The sequence below is a fragment of the Protomyctophum parallelum genome, assembly GCF_964188405.1.
Source record: "Protomyctophum parallelum genome assembly, chromosome: 1".
NCBI classification, from domain to species: domain Eukaryota; kingdom Metazoa; phylum Chordata; class Actinopteri; order Myctophiformes; family Myctophidae; genus Protomyctophum; species Protomyctophum parallelum.
The window spans coordinates 32,319,450-32,342,019 of NC_139697.1; the positions used below are offsets into that span (position 1 = coordinate 32,319,450).

General features: G+C 44.2%; 1 protein-coding gene across 1 annotated transcript in view; it reads left to right on the forward strand.

Moving 5' to 3' along the window:
• Positions 1-22,570, forward strand: part of adgrb2 (adhesion G protein-coupled receptor B2) — a 347,282-nt gene that overhangs the window by 152,342 nt on the left and 172,370 nt on the right. The window contains 2 exon segments of the mRNA XM_083768103.1: positions 428-625; positions 14,211-14,375. Coding sequence (XP_083624229.1) covers positions 428-625; positions 14,211-14,375 — 363 coding nt within the window.

Here is a 22,570-nt window from a genome sequence, read left to right on the forward strand (position 1 = left end):
ATGGACATACATAATTTAGGTATTTTCATTTAGGAGCTCCAGCGCATACTGTACACTGTACAGTAATAATTACGTGCTGGTGCACCTACATAAAAAAGTTAGGGGAATCACTGCAATCAATGTACAAAAGGAAGTTAGTCTGGAGCCCCGCGCACGTTCTGTATCGACTCGTCTGAATCCCATGCCCCGGGATGTTTATGTTTTGGCTTTCGATTTTTGGCAGAAATCACATTTCTATATTTTTGTATCTTCGTCACGCAGTGAGGGGTGAGGTGCCGCGGAAAGGCATAACGAATATTGGTCTCTTATTAAAATGACACAACCCCTGCTCCCCCCCCTCCCCCCTCCCCGCCCAATCTATCCTCTCTCTCCCTCTACGCCCCTTTTTTCTCTTCTGTGTTTGTCCTTCTCATCTCGTTCATCATAGGCGACCCGGCGGCCGAGGAGTGGTCACAGTGGAGCGTGTGTTCGCTAACGTGCGGGCAGGGCTGGCAGGTGCGCACACGCTCGTGCGTGTCGTCGCCGTACGGGACGCTGTGCAGCGGCGCCCTGAGGGAGACGCGCATGTGCAACAACACCGCCTCGTGCCCGGGGGACGCTGGCGGCGGCGGGATCACAGGCTCATGTATGTTTAAAAAAAACCACGAACGATGCCAAGAGTTCACTTATTAACACCATTTAGATCTGAGGTTGATTCTACAAATGTCTTCTAAATCATACAGTTTAGGCATTAGCAGGGATGCCTTGTCTTTCGGGAAAAACCCTGCATCTCACCCAAATATGGTGAAATAATCTGTACATATGGAGGCATTGCTACGGCGGCTTTCACTAGTATTGTATGAACGGAATTGCCGATCCGTGCTATTTCACCGTTTTTGGGTGACGTACGACGAAACATTTTCGTCAAGTACCATTTTCCACTGACGAAAACTAATCCGAAACTAAATGAAAACTAAGCTAAGCTAACTAAGACTGCATATACTGACAATTTCGTCAACATATAAAAACTAGACTAAAATGTCAGGAAGGAAGTAGTGGACAAGAGATCCAGTATAAGTCATTTCACACTTGGTTGTATGCTGAAAATAGCCGATCTACAAGCTCACAATGCGTCGCAGTGCGACACGTTGTGAGCTTGTATGCTATTCTCAGCAAGTGTCCGCCAAAACACATTTTAGTCGACTAAATCAACTGTAGATTTAGTCGACTAAAATCGAATGACATTTAGTCGACTAAAACTAGACACTAACACTAAAACATTCCAGGTGACTAAAATATGACTAAAACTAAATGAAAGCTATTCAAGAGACTAGGACTAAAACTAAATGTGCCTCCAAAAACAACACTGATTTCAGTGTGCACATGCACATGCACATGCACATGCACATGCACATGCACATGCACATGCACATGCACATGCACATGCACATGCACATGCACATGCACATGCACATGCACATGCACATGCACGCAAACGCACGCACACGCACACGCACGCACACACACGCACACCTGTCACATGGGATCTGTTCAGCCAGAACATAATCTGGCCATGGTGGTGTAACAGTGGCCGCCCGAATGAGAATGTCACTTTGTCATTTCAATTCACACTGCTAGTCAACCGAGACACACAGATAATCAGAGGGAGAAGGAGGGAGAGAGAAATGGAGGGAGAGATGGACAGAAAGCAGCGTAGAGAAGCGTGACACTGGGTGTAGTGTTGGCATGTCCATTAGACTTCCCGTGACCTCAAGGTTCAAACTCTGACGCCTCGCAGTTGCTATCTTTAGCCCTTAATGTTCCTTTGTCCCACTCTTTCTTTTTTCCCTATTATGCAAACACACGCACACACACACAGTCTATAATGTATAGTAAGTCACCAATTCAGTTATTATTTAGTCACAATGCTCACAATATGTCCCAATGCGATCGCTATTTTGCCAAACCAACACCTTCCGCCGACAAAGCATGGCTTTGCAATTTTCAAATGTGGAGATACAAGGTTGTTGCCCAACAGAGAGATTTGGGGGGGGGGGGGGGGGGGGATGCACAGTCCTCGAACACGGCCAGACGTACATGATTACAGTACAGATGACGACGTTGGCGATAGATTCATGTTTTATTCAGGGCTCCTCTGAAGGAAATGGTGCCCACTCTGATCTCACATTAAGTACGGTATGGTGATTACACAAGTACATTATCACGGGCACACACGTCAGATGAGGCATAGTCACATCGTATCATCTTCTGAGTGCTTCTCCTATACAGTACGCAGACAGTTACGTGTGTCCAGTCATGCCTACATGCTCTGTAGCGTACATACAGTATTGCTATAGTGTCGGGTGGAGTGGTTGTATGTCCAAAACTATTACCTGGTGAAAGGTGAAAAAGAACCTGTGTTCCAATGGATCCAATGTTGTTAATTACTTGTTGTTATTACATGGCTTGGTTGAATGCTTGATTCTGATTGGTCAATCGCAGAATTCAGCGGTCTGTTATTTCTGGATAATGACAGCTCCGCTCTATAACAGACTGATTCCTAATCAAACCCTCGGAGCACCTGCTGTGCCCTGCATGATTTACTGCTGTTTCCAACATGACAGCCATGTGCTGTAAACACACACACAATGTAATGTACAGCTAAACATTGCTCTCAAAAATGTTTTTTAAAACATTTGAACGAGGAATAGACTATGCTGTACCCGAAAATAGTGCGACACTTGGAATACTTTCATTATCGCGTCCGCAAGCAAGGAAATATCTTTGGAGCAATTTATTAATTTATGTATTAAGTAGCCATGTAATTAGCGGGTTAATATCTGCCTATAGGTGGTCATTGTCGGGATATAATTCACCTTCAGGGTGGGTAAACCCCCTGTCGGTGAATTATGTCCCGACAATGACCACCTATAGGCAGATATTATCCCTTACATACTTTTCATTGGCTCAGTATTTAGACAACCCACTGACACACACTTAACCACTTTTCACGTTCACTTGTGTGAAGTGAGTGGTGCTCTTATCATCATACATAATTCAGCATATAGGCTGCACAATATATCATTATCGAGGTATGAACGTGCAATATCAGTATCGCAAAAAGGCCATTGTTGCTAACCCTGGTCCAGTGCATTAGCTAACTCTGCACTCACACACTTTTTCTGAATAATGTTTAGTTTTCAATGTTGCAACACATCGATATCGCAATATTTTGCATAAATACCGAGATATAACATTTTGTCCATATCGTGCAGCCCCACACATTATACATCATCACATTCTGGCCAATCACTTTTGGCGTCCTCACTTTTCTGTCCACACTTTTTTTCTGCACTGTTTAAGCCCTCAGCCAATCAAATCATCGCTATATGGGGTACACACAGACACACAAGTCTGGGCATAGGAGGGGCTAGTGCCCCTCAAAAAGTCTAAAAGCTCACAACACTTTGCATTGCGTTGAGCTTGTAGTTCAACACTTTTTGCTACTTTTGTGTCACACTTATGACAAGGTAGGGCATTAATTCACAGGGGGGGGGGGGGGGGGGGTGTCATAAACAGTTTTAATGTGGAGATATGAGGTTTCAGAGACAATGTACTGTCTGTGCAGTTTAACTACCATATTATTGTGAGTTTGTTTTTGTTGTTGTTTTTGTGTGCTGTCTGGGAAACACTTGAGAAACACTTCTAAACAATAAACTATAATGACAAATGAGACATGGTTGGATCTGGGTCTCTGATGTTGCACATACTTAACCGAAGAGATCAAAGGAATGGCATCTGACTCATAGGCCATTCATCATGTTCAGGCTCAACGGTGGCAAAAACAAACATGCCTGTGATAATTTCTCTAAGGTCTTATCAAAGTCAAAGCATATTAAGATTATTGAGTGCCGCGTGGACTGTGATGTTTCCATCTTGTGCGGTATTGTGTAATATTTGAGATTGTATGTTGTCATTGTGGGATTTATTTTTATTGCCCTACAGTTTGTTCGGAATATATTTGGTGTTTGTCAATAAAACCAGTTGTGTCAGTTAAAGGCGTTGGCCGTGTTAACTATGTCCGTCGCCTCCACACGTCTTGCTGTCGCCGAGCAGGCCTATACTCGTGTCAGTGTTTACTGCCGCCTCTCATGTGGCAACAAAAAAACACTTGCTTTTCCGTCAGCGCATAATATGCTAATGGTGTTTTTTATGCTAATACGCCGATGCAATTTGTATGTCTAAGTGGCTCATTTTCCATTCAGTGTCGATATTAATATCCTCAGCCGCTCCTTTGATGGGATATTGGTTTCTGTGTTATATCCATTTATTTATTTACTTATTTATTTATTTATTTATTTATGTATTTATTTATTTTATCCCTCCCCAAACATACAGTACTGTGATGTTTTTTTTTGCAGTGGCACCATCTGGCAGAGGATGTTAGGGTTTTGAAGGGTGCGTCCGGGCCGGGGGAACGGCCGGAACGTGACCAAATCTAAGGGTCCAGGTCTTCGGGGGTCTTGGTTTGCGAGAGGGCAACTTGGGTGGCATGGGGCGGGGGCAGGGGGGGTGGGGGGGGAAGTGGCTGTATAATGCGTCCTGTTTTGTGATTGGCTCCGCCCCCCCCCCCCCCCCCCCCCCTTCTCATCCCGACATGTCTGAGATGAGAGAGGCTCCACGGTTGCATGCATTTATTAATCTCTTTACCTACAGAATCCTTTGCTGTGCATCCCTGGCCCCGTGGGAATGTTACGCACGCATACACACACGCACGTGCACTCACACACGCACACACGCACACACACGCACACACACGCACACACACGCACACACACACACGCAGACACGCACACACAGTACACATGAAGGGCAGTGCATGTATCAGCATGGAGGCAAAATCACACACATTACACGCACATCAGCCTCTTTCACACACAGTTTTCCAAACACGTTTCATCCACTAGAATTCGAGTGAGTTCAATTCCAATGCAAGCAATGATACCCCAATATGACACCCCCAATGCGATTTTACTGAAGACACAACATTCACTTGCTGAATATGCTCCATTCTCTGGAGGCTGTTAGCCTGCATAATACATTACACTCTGCTGTACATAAATATTTAAAATAATTGTTTTGTAAATTGGAACCAACGAGGGCCGACACATCAAAATTCCTAGTGTTAATTTAAGTCAGAGCGTGTACCAATGGTACATAATGGACCCTTATCGGTCCATTATGTACACTCTCATTATTACAGTGTACAGCTGTGCACTGCATGCATGATCCAGTAGACAGCCACATTTGTAGACAGAGAAAAATCTGTTTACAAGTATGTCTGTAAGTACAGTGTGTGTGTGTGTGTGTGTGTGTGTGTGTGTGTGTGTGTGTGTGTGTGTGTGTGTGTGTGTGTGTGTGTGTGTGTGTGTGTGTGTGTGTGTGTGTGTGCGTGTGTGTGCGTGTGTGCGTGTGTGCGTGCATGCGTGCGTGCGTGTGCGCGTGCGTGCAGGTCAGTTAAGGGCTATCAAAGACAAGTGCCTCAGGCAGAAAATCAATGAACTAAAACTAGACTATTTCTTTCCCCTCGCTGTTTTTGGACTGTACAACTCCTAAATGAGTGTGATACACATGATCAGTTTTGAGTAATAGTTCCATGCTTGTCAAAGTAAACTAGGCAGTAATTGCCCTGACAAATTACCTTTTTTTCCTCCGTACAACATGCTCTGTGGTATTAGCCTTTTATGGTCCAAAGAGTGCAAAGTGGGAGTAGTATCTTAGTCACTGGACTATCAAACGAAGTGTTCAATATAGTCATACATTCTTGTGGCATTTACATCGTGAAGCAAGACAATGGCACGCTATGAGTGCGTATGGGTCAGTGCACATCTTGCAATGGCTGCAGGACGCCAAGTGCCAACAGCATACTCACTGAAGCAAGAGAATGACAGAGCACGCACAAAATATACATTAATCTGCTCATGGATTGGTACATACACACTCAAACTGGCAGATACACACATACACATACATTTTATTCTTGTTAAATAAAGAAACTGTATTCTGCATTGACCCAAGAGGTCCAATGAAGGGCCAAAGATATTCATTCCATTCAGTGTACTGTAGCTACATGTGTCATGACATGCAGGCTCCACAAGCTAAAAAAATTAAGCTAAGAAATGTAACCTCACCATATCAAATATGACCTTGTGTGTGTGTGTGTGTGTGTGTGTGGGATGTAGGATCGGATGGCTTGTTTTCATATTGAATTTACAGACGTACATTATGTAGCATTTGCATAAAATAAAAAAAAGCTGAAATATGCATATCAGATGTGTGTTCATCTGAGGGCACTTCACTCCATATTTAGTTTCATGATCTGCACATCGCACAGCTCGGAGCTTATTGAGTCGCTGCACGTTTTGTCACCACGATAAACAGATTTCTTTCTTGTGTGCTCAAACACGTTCTGGTTTACCTCCCACTGCAAACCTAATGGCGCCACCCTCATTGTCTAACATGCTCTATTGGACGACAAGACAGCATTAAATAGTTAGTTCATAGTAAATTAGCTGATGTTCACACACACACACGCGCGGCCGCGCGCGCAGATGTTGCCTTACCAATATAGGTGGCACCACACACACAATAGATTTTTCATTCCTATGTATCCCCAAAGTTGTTCTTCATTGTCATGTGTCCACTGTACTGTTAATGAATTCTACCCTTTCTCTCTATCGCATCATTTATTCTAAATTATCTCGATCTCAGCCTCAATATTTCTCCTCTGTTTTATTATCTCCCGTGGCCTGCAGTCATTGCTAGGCTCAAGCTTATAGGCTAATTGATTGGCTATGCGCGTGGACAGACTTCAGATACTTACTTTAGTGCTGAGTTTGAGGGATAGCGATTTGTTTCAGACGAATAAACAATGTTGTATAAGCCCACAGCAGTGGGGGGGGGGGGACGTGACGTCTTTGGCTGAATCATAATGTGTCTGTGTGCTGTTGTGATGTATTATGGTCTGAAGTCTGTTAGTCTCTTGTCTGCTGTGTAGGGTTTGAGTGATGAGATTCTCTGCTGCATTTCTGAGGAGGCCTGAATATTAAGTGTGCTGCTATATGAATCAATGATTCACTCAATCTGGTACAGCATACATCCATGCGTGGATCAGGGTTCATAAAAAGCGGTTTTACACAAAAGAAAAAAAACTAACAGAAACTATTTTGTGCGTGTGCAAACTAACAAAAGTGTAAGATCATAAAGAAAATGTCCTTAGTTTTAATTGGTGTAATTAAATAAAGTTTAAGTGAGATTGTATACTGGCTATTTTTTCCTATAGTAGTATTTATATGTACACTAGTGTCAGGGGCAGAGTAAAATCACACCCGTGTGAAGTGAGGGACATTCTTATCATCATACTGTATATCATCATACATCATCTCATTACGGCCAATCACAATTTGTGTCCTCACCTTCGTCTTCAATGTTTGTGTTTACACAAAGTTTGTGTTTAAACAAAACCTCAAAGCTGGCCCTTCATTGTCAATGGCATTCCATGGTTGTGTTAAGACAATGTTTGTGGTTACACAAACCCTCAAATCTGGACATAGTAAGTAGGGGCTAGCGACCCTCAAAAAGTGGACCAACAAAAAAAACGGTTAGCACATTTTTGTTGTGTGTGTGTATGGGCCACCTCTAGAATCAGTGTAAGTTGCAAAATACTTGAACAAACTGAAGGTTGTTCTGATTCACCAAATCACTTAAATCTCATAGTTTGTATTCTCTTCTTGTCTCTAATCATGTGAACTAAAAAACATCGCTAGGATGCAACTGGGACGTATCCTCAGTGATGTATCCCAAGGTCATCGGGGTTTCGGGGGGGTGGTCGCACATCATCATACCAAAACCTAACGTTCTCACGGAAGAGAACATTAAATAGGCTACCCGCTGCTATAGGCCTATTATTGTTATATATCATTGACCTAAATGGCGTTATATCATTATCAACAATGATAGTATGATTTAAAAGAAAAAGGCTTAGGCTTATGTCTTTTTCATAAATTGCTTTGGACATGTGGAAAACTTAGTTAAACATGCAGAGTGACACATTAGCCAAGGCCTACATTACCTGGTTAACATAATCTTTTCGTTTTGACATGAAATAATAATCCTGTAGCGTCACCGTGTAGCATTTGGTTTCATTAGCGCGATCGTGACTAAATAGCCTACAGCTTGTTGTACACATGGACGGTGTGCTCCCCCCCCCCCCCCCCCACGCACAATCAGAAGCGTTTTCAAAGAGACGAGTAGGATATAAAGGCAAGCATTTGCATTTCAATGGGGGATTGAGCATCGCGCTCTACGCTCAACGGCCATTAGGTCTGGTGTCGTGTTTTCAAATGGATTTTTATACGACGGGAAAACTTGGAATTCCCCTCTCACGTACCAGTGGCACGTGTCGGCACCAGTCCGCGTAGCGGTGGTTGGGAACCTCTGCTCTGCCTTAGGGAAAAACCAGGGACACACAATCCGCTGTTCCTGAACTACTCTGCCGGTACTGGGCGTGCCATCCGGCGCGTGGAGGGACTAGGCACTGTGGGTTGACTCCTGGCCGGGCACTTCCTAAGCCTCACCAGGTCCTCTCCTGCTCTCACCAGGAGTATGAACTGGACCTGTGTGTTGCACCAGATTCCAGCACCAGACACTTCATTTGGGAGTGGTAGATTCTGCAGGCTCCACCGGCAAGGCGACAGAGGTGCCACACTGCCGCATGCTCCACTTCCGGCTTGAATGGCCCTCCTAAAGGCCTCACGTGTTTTTTTTTGGTGTCCTCCTCACGGCGAACACAGGCTGGGGCACTAACCCAAACTGTTACCCGGGTGACGTCTACATTCCGGCTGCCAACCATCTATCGGGTGGTCACCAGACTATTCCCGGTTGTCACATAGTCTATTCCTATGAGTCACTATAGAAACTAAGAACAAAAAAACATCGCTAGGATGCAACTGGGACGAATCCTCAGTGATATATCCCAAGGTCATCGGGGTTTCGGGTCTTCCAACATCATACCCCTCACTCGGGTGACCCAGCCGGGGTGATCAAGTCCTGACTTACGTCCCAGTAGCTGCCCTCGGTCAGTCCCTTAGGGAAAGACCAGGGACACACAATCCGCTGCTCCAGAACTACTCTGCCGGTACTGGGCGTGCCATCCTGCACGTGGAGGGACTAGGCACTGTGGGTTGACTCCTGGCTCACCAGGTCCTCTCCTGCTCTCACCAGGAGTACGAACAGGACTATTAAGGATTATCAAGTAATTTGAATCATGTTGTAGATTTTATATATATATATTTTTTGCAATCATGGCTACTGGAAATTATTTCTATCTTGTTATAATGTTTTATTGTATTTTATAGGTAGGCCTCGTATAAGCCCTCAGGGCTTCATGCCTCCTCCTGGCACTTTCCCTTTTTTATGCTTTAATGTATTACTCTATACTGTGCTAAAATAAAAATCTATATCTAAATCAAATCAAATCAAGTTGTGTTGTGCAGAGGGGAAAAAATAACCAGCCCTGTAGCACTAATTATAATGACAGTGACAAGCCACTACCCCCAGACACAAGTTAGAGAGAGAACTAGATAAAGTGCCAATCGGCACAGGTCTCCACCAGGATTCTTCCTCAGCCTAGTGGGAATATGCGTGCACAGTTTCATCGCAATCGGACGCTGCGTTGAGGAGTTGTGGCCATTTGCTACTCCTGAAAACTGTAGGAGCCAATCGTGGCCAATCAGGATGGAATATGAGAAATCAAACAAACCTGTCTTGATCACATGACTATGGAGATCATGTGTACCGATTTGCGTGAAATTTGGATAAAATGTGAAGGAGTAATAATAGAAAATGTGTTTTACATATGTCGGCCTCCTGGTGGCGCTATAAAGAGCAGATGTGAAAAATTCCAGGCAAAGGTTTTTCCTTGGCCTCTAGGGAGTTGGCATACAAAGTTATCCACAGATCCGTGCAGTTAGAGGTAAAAACACTTTTGGGCCAGTTATAGCGCCACCTTGAGGCTGAGTTGAAATTGTTCATGTGGCATTTCGTCCTCGGCCTAGTGGGAATGTGGGTGCACAATTTCACGGAAATCACGCGATGTGTTCATGATTTGCAGCATTTTGTTTGAAACTGAGCACTCCTGGGAATTTTGGAAGCCAATCTTAACCAATCAGGATGGAGTCTGAGAAATGTGAAAGACCGGTTTGGTTGAATGGCTCTAGAGAGACTGTGTACCAATTTGCGTGATGTTTGGACAAAATCTGTAGGTGTACTGTGCAAAAACTTGTTTTGCACAAAGCGGCCTCCTGGTGGCGCTATAACAGGCCGTTCTGGAAAGTTTGGGGCAGAGGTTCATGGTTGGCATCCAGGGAGTGTGTGTGCAAAATTTGGCATCGACCGGGTTAACGGTGGCCGAGATTAGCTGCTCACGGACACACGGACGGACGGACACACGGACGGACACACGGACGGACGGAGTGCAAAACATACTCTCCCCCAAGCCTTCGGCTGGTGGAGACAACCAGCTCATTGACTTGTATCACCTGCCCACTTATTTCTCTTAGAGATAAGGGTCGTCAGACGGGTGTCCGTTATTTTAATTTCAGGTAGTTGACAACCCTGGTCGGCTCTCAGTTCATTTATATTCTGTCTCTATGCTGGCAGGATCAGGGGGGAAAGTGCTTTGAAGTTCTTCCCGGAACTTCCAGAGATTTTAATGGACACGCCAAGAATCGGGTCAATTTCGGGTCAAACCCCTCCAATTTCGGGTCAAACCCCTCCAATTTCGGGTCTGTTGTTGTGTTGTTGTTGGTTCGGACTAATGAGCGGTCGGACCAGTGCCACGCTGCTACCCAAAACCCCCCGAAATGCATAGAAAACTGCATTTTGGCATAGTTATTAATTATTATTAGTAATAGTAGTAGTAGTAGTATTACCTGTGCTTGCTTCTAGTGGTCCTACTGTCACTTCTCATTGCAGGGTCTCTATCCTGCCTCCTCCTCCCCGTCTCAAAACGGTGTCTTTAGCCACATTATTAAGCTTCTTCAACTCCCTCTTTTCTCTTAAACATCTGAGTAATTGCTTGTTGCATTTTGCTTCATTTTCTTTTTTTTATTGAATTCTCCAACAAAAGTTGCCGGCGTATTAATTTCCCCTCGAGTTTATTTTCTTTTTTTTTCCTCTAAAAAAGACGTGTAATTTGAACCAATCAGAAATAACTATGACAACTGAACTGACAAGTGTTTTTAATTTAATTTGTCATAGCCCGCCTACTGTATCCGGTAATTGTTTTGCACACACCATAGGCACGGAGAAAGGCTGTTTTAGTATCCGGTCTATACTCGATCTCCCAACTGCAAAGTGAACTGAGCCCATAGAGTTATACAAGTAAGACGCGCAAACGCGGGAAGCGAACGCAGCTCGTGTGTGTGTGTGTGGTTGTTTGTGTGGTTGTGTGTGTGTGTGTGTGTGTGTGTGTGTGTGTGTGTGTGTGTGTGTGTGTGTGTGTGTGTGTGTGTGTGCTACAGCTGCGCCCTGTGTGTGTGTGTGTGTGTGTGTGTGTGTGTGTGTGTGTGCTACAGCTGCGCCCTCTGGTGGCGGGCGGGTGGTGTCACAGCGGGACAGACAGACAGACAGACAGACACACAGACAGACATGATCTGCAGGGTCTCATAGTTAGTGCTCACTGCGTTTGCAATCATAGTTAGTGCTCACTGAGTTCGCAATCACTGCATTCGCCATGACTGAGTCAGTATTTAACCTATCCCTCCTCTACCCATCCCTTCCTCTGTATTGTGTCAGTATTTAACCTATCCCTCCTCTACCCATCCCTTCCTCTGCATCGTGTCAGTATTTATCCTATGCCAACTCTACCCATCCCTTCCTCTGCATCGTGTCAGTATTTATCCTATCCCTCCTCTACCCATCCCTTCCTCTGCATCGTGTCAGTATTTATCCTATCCCTCCTCTACCCATCCCTTCCTCTGCATTGTGTCAGTATTTATCCTATCCCTCCTCTACCCATCCCTTCCTCTGCATCGTGTCAGTATTTATCCTATCCCTCCTCTACCCATCCCTTCCTCTGCATCGTGTCAGTATTTATCCTATCCCTCCTCTACCCATCCCTTCCTCTGCATCGTGTCAGTATTTAACCTATCCCTCCTCTACCCATCCCTTCCTCTGCATCGTGTCAGTATTTATCCTATCCCTCCTCTACCCATCCCTTCCTCTGCATCGTGTCAGTATTTATCCTATGCCTCCTCTACCCATCCCTTCCTCTGCATCGTGTCAGTATTTATCCTATGCCTCCTCTACCCATCCCTTCCTCTGCATCGTGTCAGTATTTATCCTATCCCTCCTCTACCCATCCCTTCCTCTGCATCGTGTCGTCCAGCATTCAGCACCTCTCGTCTCTCCAAGTCTATCATTCCTTGTTCGACATGCTGGTAGATTCATCTACCCCACCATGCACTTTGCTTTTCAAATAACTACTTTGATGGACCCAATCTCTCATTAAATATTCTCTCCAAGTCCGCCCGAGTCTCTCTCTGTCCATTCAAATTCACTTCTCATCCCTCCAGTGGTATAGTCATCTCCTGTCAGTACCTCATTGACCTCAATTGACACCACACTGCCATTCAGGCCCTTTCCCCCTCAAATTATCTCTCCTTTGTTGAGCATTACAGGCCTATTCATACTCCAGTGTTAGGTGAAGAGGTGGCCACTTTTCGGTGCAGGTCACCTCTTCACCAAAACGGTGGTTCTGATAGCGGCTATCATAGTCCATCACCGCGCTCATATCTCCTAACCTTCATGGCCAGCAACAATTCCTCAAATTCGTCCATTGTTTTCCCTAAGCTTTCTCTCTACTGCCTATCTGCCTCTATTCTATTCCTTTCTAGTCCTTTCTGTTCCTTTCCTATTCTATATAGTCAATTATTTAATTCCTTTGTTCTCTCATTCTCCCGCTGCTCTGTTTCGCGAGTTTGTTGGTTTTTTCTGTTTATGTTATGTTTTTATGTTTTATGTTTTATGTCTGGAGCTTGCGAAACCAACCCAACTTCTAGACCAAGGAGAGCAATGGTTTGCTCTTTACCGCAGCTCAGTGAAGTCATGTTGTAGTTTTTGGTGATAGCGGTGGTGACCTCATCACCGAAAACTGGAATATGAATAGGCTTCATACTCGTCTTTGCATCACCATTCCTTTACATGCATCTGAAAAGGGTGTACATGTTATCTCGATGCAGCGCGGGTATTGGTACAGGGGTGTGTGTGTGTGTGTGTGTGTGTGTGTGTGTGTGTGTGTGCGTGTGCGTGTGTGCGTGTGAGCGTGAGTAAGTATATGTCCACATTTGTGTATTGTATGTGTGTTTGTGCCTCTGCTCAAACACACGGATGGAATATATTTACATCCTTAATTTGTGTTCAATGAATCTTTGAGCAACTTCTCCAGACCTCATTTATTCCAGGCCATTTTGAGTCCTATTTTGTCTGTTTCTAGCATTTGACGGGAAGTGTAATGGAGGGAGAGAAAGAAAGGAAGGGTGCGGGGCATGCTCGCTGGCTGCGTTAATTAGTGTTTGAAGTCTTTTGAAGCCTTGGTGATGAGTCATTGATTTCTTTTAGCCATTATGGTACCTTCCATGACAACCATAACCTTAATTTCCCCGTCATGACTTTTAACAGCATGATTTTCTAAGGCCAACCTGCCCATTCCATCTTTTTTTTGCTTGTAATACAGTATCACACTATAGGCCATCAGTGTGAATTATAACTTCTTTATTATTATTATTATTATTAATAGCAGAAGGTGGCGAGATCACTTCCTCATTGTTTTATTTCTAAGGGGCAATACTCATTAAACCTGGTGTCCCTATTTTTGTTATTACTTGCTAATAATAATTAGCCCCAAAAGGATTTCTTTCCATTGAGGTCCCATATACAGTAGAACAAACATATATGAAGGTTTTACAACATGGTGTTTCAACACAGCCAAACAAACAAAAGCTATTGGGAACTCAACGGGAACAGGAAACGGTTACATGCCACCTTCTGAAAACTCCAGACTACAGTTAAGTGCATGCAGAGCCTATTGGCTGCATGCCTGCAATGGGATATGCTCATTCTTCATCCCCATGTGTGTGTGTGTGTGTGTGTGTGTGTGTGGGTGTTTGCAGTGCATGGGATATGGGAGGAATGGTCGTCATGGAGTCTGTGCTCTGTGACCTGTGGGCGGGGCCACAGGACTCGAACCAGGAAGTGTGTGAACGGAGGAGGCGGGACCACAACTTGTGGAGGGCCCAAGACGCAGACCAAACTGTGCAACATAGCCGTGTGTCCTGGTTAGTACCATGCCCCATTTACATTTCTGTCTCCTCATTCTGTCTCTTATTTTGCTCTCTCTCTCTCTCTCTCTCTTTCTCTCTCTCTCTCTCTCTCTCTCTGGATTTCTTTCTTATGAATTAAACATATATCTATTTTATTTATTTTTATGGGGGGGAGGGGGGTTATGCCATATCTCTCATACATGGTTTTCCATGCATATGCATTCCAATGTTATGTTATGCAACTGACTCTAACTACCACTATCTACCATTTTGTCAGTCACTTTTGCGTTAAACACATCCACTACAACCCTGTCTCCCACATTATTAATTTACCCAATACTGCCTTCCTCTAGACCCTTCATGAACCAAGTCTTTGACCTTTGACCCGTGGTCACGCTATCACTCCATTCCCATATTGATCGCACGGTCTGTGCTTCCATCCTGGCTGACCCGGGCCCCATCAAAACCCCTAGGCATTCAGGTCTGGGCTTCGATACCATGGTTGGCTTAATTTGGATTGCCGTGACCCATGTGTGGTTCTGCCAGAGTGCAGCACTCTGCCAATTGTCTGGCTGAGATTACCTGTTAGGCCTACCTTGTCAGGAGGAGCCATAAGTCGCCGCCGTGCGTGGCCCCGTTCCATTATACTGTCAAGTGCACCTGGCAGCTCCGCTCCAGTTTGGCTGAGAAGACAGTCCGCCCAAAATGCCTTCATCAGTTCGTGCCATTTAGAGTGGAATTGGGCCGAACGGCGGCCAAAATGAGGTCTCATCAGAGTAGGCTCCGAAGAAAAGCCTGGGGGAGGTTTGTGTGACACGGACTGCATACACTCCCACAGAGCAGCTTGCACAGTGAAGTCACAGGTGAGCGTGGCGTGCTGCAGCATTCTCAATGTATTCATAATATCATTTGTGTGGGAGAGATTTCTCAAATGGCCTAACATTCTTCTCTGACTTTAGAGGAGACATTATGCATTTGGTTATGCGTGTGGTATAGGCCACTATGTTTATTTATTTATTTATTCTGTTAAAGTAGAGGAGAAGAATATGGATACTAACTGTTGGGATTGCTCAGGTAATTATGGTGTGTGTGTGTGTGTGTGTGTGTGTGTGTGTGTGTGTGTGTGTGTGTGTGTGTGTGTGTGTGTGTGTGTGTGTGTGTGTGTGTGTGTGTGTGTGTGTGTGTGTGTGTGTGTGTGTGTGTGCGCGTGTTGGTGTGTGTGTGTGTGTGTGTGTGTGTGTGTGTGTGCATATACTGTATGAGATCAACATTTGTATTTATGTATATTCTCAGTTCCCACCATAGGTGTCAGTGTTCATGCATTCATAAATTCATGTATGTAGATTGTAGAGTATGTTCACAAAATCAGTTTTGTATGAATTGCATTGCATTATACTGTACGTCCACTCCTAACTGCCTATAGGACATTTTGTTTCTAACGTGTGCTCTCTTCTTCATCCATCACCTAAATTAATCTGCTGTCTATTCAAAAGACAATGAATCCACAATTCGTTTCATGCAGCACGTGTGCAGAGAAACACATACGTATAGGCTACAACACCAACATACAAACAATCACAATACTCTAAGGAGATAAATGTTGAATACAACCATCTTGACATTCTCAACAGAAAACTAGAAATAAATACTTTGGAGCATTTAGAAGTCAGCTTGCAAAGGGGATGAACATACATTTTTGAACAATGCCTCTGAGCACAGACAGGCATACGTGGAGGGGGACATGGAGACATGGCTGAGGTGGGGTACGCTTCCTGACATTTAAACATTTCCCTGGTCAGATAATAAGCCTGATTGTCCGTGGGAAGTAGCTATTTAGCGATGCACCGCCGGAGGTCTTTTGGCTGCAGAAATGGCGACTGGTGCGGTTAGTTTTACAAGCGGGTAATAATAATGGCAGCAGAGACATTTCACACGCTAAAACCATGTCCAGGAAGAGCCAGAAATGCTCGCAGCTCTCGGTTTTTTACGCTTTAACTGAGCTCTAATGGTTTAACTTGATCATCTTTTCACAACACTGTCAGGCTCTTTACCTTTTACCGCATGAAGGCTTTGAAACCAGCAGATAAGAGAAAAGCTCAGAATACTCTCAATGAAAGATTTATGGAAATAAAAAAAGACCTGACAGAAATAGAATGTCATCTTCGTATATAGAAGGTGAATTCTCTGTTGCCCCGCTTCACAATAGCATATGGGTTCATATCGAATTTAAGACGTAATCATAAATAGTAGCCAAGTTGTTTTATGAGTCAATTTCCACGCTTTCATTTTGCATGATGCACTAAACGCACACACACACACACACACACACACACAAGCACACAGTCACACACACACACACACACACACACACACACACACACACACACACACACACACACACACACACACACACACATACACGCACGCCCTCACACACACACACACACACACACACACACACACACACACACACACACACACACACACACACACACACACACACACACACACACACACACACACACACACACACACATTCACACACACACACACACACACACACACACACACACATTCACACACACACACACACACACACACACACACACACACACACACACACACACACACACACACACACACACACACACACACACATACACACACACATAAACATATAACCTGTAACCAGACTGCATATCCTTTATCAGTTCAAATAAAAGAGAGACATTTCTCTCCTCCCCTCTGCCCTCTGGGATTCTCCAGCCATTCTGTTTTTGGAGCAGCGATGAAGCGAGAGGGAACTGTATGGGTTTGGGAGTGCAGCTAATAAAAGAAGTGCGTGTGTGTGTGTGTGTGTGTGTGTGTGTGTGTGTGTGTGTGTGTGTGTGTGTGTGTGTGTGTGTGTGTGTGTGTGTGTGTGTGTGTGTGTGTGTGTGTGTGTGTGTGTGTGTGTGTGTGTGTGCGTGCAAGCGTGCATGGTGTGTGTGTGTGTGTGTGTGTGCATGCATGCGTTTGAGAGTGAATCTATCGCAGCTCATTGGCGGCAGGCAGTGCTTTTGGGAGTTCAAAGGCAATGGTCCTTTGAAATGAGCAACACCAGCACAGACCTCATGGCAGAGGAGTCCCGCATGCTTACAGCTTTGATGGTGCTATTGTGTATGTAATATGCAAATGTTGTGTGTGTGTGTGTGTGTGTGTGTGTGTGTGTGTGTGTGTGTGTGTGTGTGTGTGTGTGTGTGTGTGTGTGTGTGTGTGTGTGTGTGTGTGTGTGTGTGTGTGTGTGTGTGTGTGTGTGTGTGTGTGTGTGCGTGCGTGCGTGCGTGCAGGGAGGGATCTGTCACCATGCACTACTATAGTTATATACACACAAAGCTGCCGTGCGTGCCTATAAAGCGCTTGATATGACACAGTTTGCTATATATAGTTATCCATTTTCCCTCTTTCATCTTGTTTTTGACAAATTTGAATGAATTAGAATTAAACTCTATCACTGTTGAATAAATTCTTTCACCTTCCCACCAGCTCCTACATGTGTAGAGGAATGCATGGCACCCATACACACTCGCACGCGTGCGTACACAGTGTGTGGGAGGTGTCATAAATGTTAATATGACAGGCTTTGCTTCAAATAAGACACATCAATAAGAAGTGAGGGAAGGAGGCGAACGGCAGCCGTGCATAAATGATGGGATCATATCTGGGTTGTTTTATTGCTGATGTCAAGTATATACTCGCGGAGGATTGCATGTGTAGGCAGAGAGCTGGCTGGAGCGAGCCAGCAGACATGGTGACGGCTCTGAGTTCTGTGAAACCCGGGCGACCACGTGACACACAAATACAAACACATCCACGAGCGGGGCTTATGTTTGGGCTAAATGGCACCGGCTTAATTGCAGACGGGTTGCAGAAATGACAAATTGCGGCGAGGGGGTGGCGGAGGGGGTGTGCGGGGTTGTTGGCAGAAAATATCCCTTCTGCCAGGGAACGGTCGTGCTACTTCACAACCGTTACGTAAATAACACATGCCTCCATGAAGTATATTACACTGTAATTACTAATTATGCTGTACACATGTTTGTTTTGATGATAGTCGCAGTTGCCCTTGTTGCTAAACATTTTAGCCTTGTGTTCACTTCCCTTAACGGTTTTAGTAATGAAGATTGTGTTTGCTGGAGTCTGAGTTGTTGACGTTGATAATGACACTATACAGAGCTTTGACTGCACTGTACAAGCCTTATTCAGGCTGCTGTTGTGGCTTGCTGCCCACAAGAGAAAGAAATATAGAGTCCGCAACTGAATAACTCAGCTCCACTGGTTTATTATTTCAACGTTTTCGATCACTGGGATCTTCTTCAGGAATGTTGCTGCCGACCACAGTGTTAAATAGCTCTATATTCTGATAGCAATCATTGCTAGTGTTTGTTCAGTAAACGCTGCGCTTCAGTAAACGGACAATGCATTTTCAAGTTGGGACACCATTTTTAGGACGATACAGGATAAACAAAGTGAAATCGGAAGTGAGCAAATATATGAGAAGACAAAATTCGAACTGGGAACACTGATAAAAGGGTACAAATTTCAGCTGATGAAAGGGTAGGCTACTCTCTCCTGATGGCAACCCACCTGAAAATGTATTTTCTGTTTATTATAGAGCTGGAGAGATGGGGAGGCCCCTGTTACTGAACAAACACTCAATACAAATGATTAGTGTCTCAATATAGCTTTATCGTTTGTTTTTGGTCCGGGTTCGATCCCCGGCCAGGTCATACTAACTAAAAATGGGACCCAGTGCCTCCCTGCTTGGCACTCAGCATAAAAGTGTTGGATTGGGGGGTAAGTCCCTGCGACATATGTACTAGCGTCATGTCCAGGGGGTGTACTTGTACATCAAGCTGCCTCACGCTACAGAAACAGGAAATAGAGGCTTCTGCCCTATTTACTGTTACTTATACCCTGTTACTTATACCTTTAGCAGTATAGCTCAACAGCACCCCGGTTGTTACAGTAGTTGTTGATGCAGAAAAGAGAGCATCCTGTCCTGGGTTCTGAAAGAGTGACCGTGGTTATCACGTCTAATGGTATTATAACTTAAATAAAGGTAGGGGAGGTGTATAACAGCCAGAAGATAGTAGCATCATTCTTATATGCCTTTTTTTTTAACTTAGCGGAGAAGGGGTGTAGCAGCCAAGACGTTTAATATCTGCCCATAACGTAATAATGCTCTGTAATTCAATAAAAATGTAAATGTAATAACATTCCTTGCAGGTACTTCCGTACTTTTTTTTTCTGCGTTGGCATGCAGCAGCTATTCATCCAAAGTCCAAATCCATGTATGGACAAACACGCACGCACGCACGCACGCACGCGCGCGCACACACACACACACACACACACACACACACACACACACACACACACACACACACACACACACACACACACACACACACACACACACACACACACACACACACACACACACACACACACACACACACACACAGTAATGGTATCTCACATTGTCATCAGAAATGCAATGTTTGAACATTGCATTTCTGATTACTCCAGACTCACTTCCTCTTGTATATGTATACCCTTTGTCTGTCCATCGCCATGTGATAGTGTCGTTGACCATAGTTTAACAATCTAAATCTCAAAACGTGTCACAGATGTGTCAGATGTGGGTTGTGAGCTTATAGATCGGCTATTTGGGAGATTGAGCATACATTTGGCATTAGGCTATACAATTATAATAGAACTGTTTATTTATATCTATGATACATTATTGGGAGGAGAGATGCTCATATTAGACAGGTGGTTCTGGCCAAGCATATTGATTGGTTGAGAAAGGCTCTATAGCTGTGACTAAATCATAATAAAGCACACCTCAGCTGTGCTCCAGGAAATGAAATATGTCTCATCACTGTAAATAGCACTCTGCCATTACAAGCAGTCAAGCTGACTTGCTTTACTAGGCTATTGGAATCGTCAATGTCTACTACTTAGCAAATTCCTGAGTTTTCCCCATTAAATGTTTAGATTTTGTTGAATAGCATAAAGACCTTATTCACAATATTACACTCAAGCGTGTGCTTTACTGCTGTTACGACTTCAATGATGCTCTTGTGTGATACTAGTATATTGCTTAATTCGAGCACTTTACTTTGAGCTTGCACACACTTTGACACAGGCTGCCAAGCGTACCTGTCTGTCTCACAGTGGGAGAGGAATCTCTCCGTTGCGTTATACCAACTCCCCATCTCCAGTTATTCTTCCTCGGTACAGCATGCCTCATCTGCATATACCTACACTGCTCTCGTCTTGCTTGATTTTGCATCTCCCCTCAGCTGTGCTGTCTCCTCCGAACGTCACACAATGATCACCACAAAACTACTGCACAATCCTGCTCTACGATACACAGCCCTACTGTACAATCCTTCAATACACAACCCTATACCGTACAGCAGTATACTGTACTATACACAACTCTACTGTATAGTGACTCAGTACACGACCCTATACTGTGAGTGTGCAGTCGTTCAGTACACAACTCGTACTGTATAGTATACCTACAACCAGTGGCGTATCTACAATAAGTCCGCCTGTCCAAATCCATTTCTGCCTGGCCAAAATCCATACAATGATTTATTTATTTAGAATTATTTATAATACTTGGAACATGTTGGAATTGTTTTTAATTGATGTTTTTTTTTTTTTTTTTTATCTTTTGAAATAATAATGGTTCCATGACTGAGCTGCAGATCACGTATAGGCTCTTCCCAAAAAACAAACAATCCCTGTTATGCCCATATATGGATATCCCTGATGTCACCAATATTATGGCCATATGGGAATGTCGTGACATCACACATCGTGACATCACGCCTTGTGACACGCTCCATATATGGAGACACGCTATATGGCCATGAACCGGCCATACCTGTTTATCATTGTACATTTTTTGGTCAAAGTTGATCGCATGCCAAACCGACAGCTCTCGCCCGGCAGTCTGCCGTCACCCAGGTGGAAGTGTGCACGGTCCACAGCGCCACTGTCAGAGTCTCACGGAGGACGCCATCGCTAGCCGGCACCACCTGCTGCCCCCGCTGCCACCCTTAGATCTCTATATATGGAGCTGACCTGTTCTGACATTCCATATGTTGATCTGACCTCATCAAACCCTGTACACTAAAGACACGCTCCATATATGGCCAGTACAGACTTCATTCCATATGTTGATTTGACCCCCCATGCCAAAGCGCCAGTGCTCACTCCGCAGTCTGCTGTGACCCAGGCGTGCCCTCAGGATGTCTTACTGGTACAGTAGGCCTATAGTATAGTTGTGTATATTGAACTTCACCCCATTGTGCCAAAGATGTGAACATGTCATGACATGTCATCCTGCCCCCTAACCAACTCCATTACTGTTCTAATTCCCATAATTCCCTTTACAACATTTTACAATGGCAATCATCAGATGAGCATGAATATATTATAAGGTAATTGACTGAAATTTTGCTATTAAACATAATTTATTTTATTTCTTCACTGAGCAAGTGAAGGCCGTGTGTGGGTGTTTTTGATTTCTTCCTTGATCTACAACAATGACAATATCAAACGAGTTAGTTCGTCAACAGAAAAAGGGACCCATTAGTAGCATAAAACTTGATTTGATTATAGATCAAAAGGGTTATTCTGCACATAAAAAAGGCTTGCTCTTTCAATGCCTCTCTTCCACTATTCTGCATTTGGTTTGCATATTCCATTTGACAAGTCAATTTACCACCAACAGCGCAGCCTATTCCCCCTCCCTCAGTATTTGAACGCGTCTGTGTCTATTGCTTCTACTGGAATAAAATGCATTTAATAATGTTTTTCTTTTCCTTTCTTTTTAAATGTGGCAGCCGCAACAGTACACTCCCAATATACACCAAAGTCGATTTTGATACTCGAATGATGAAATGCTGTGTTTAATTGCAATGAGCAAATTGGTAAGGGACATTTTATTAAAGAAAGTTAGGGAATGTAATTGAATGCACTCTGTCTGAACTCTTGGATTGGTTTACAACAATGCATGAATGGAATCTTAATCAGGCTCGGCAGAATAGAGTGAAAAGTTGAAATGTACATACCGTTATGTCCATGGTGTGATAATTGTGTTGGTCTGTTGCTATTTATGGGACAATATAGCAGTCTCTGCAGCCTCT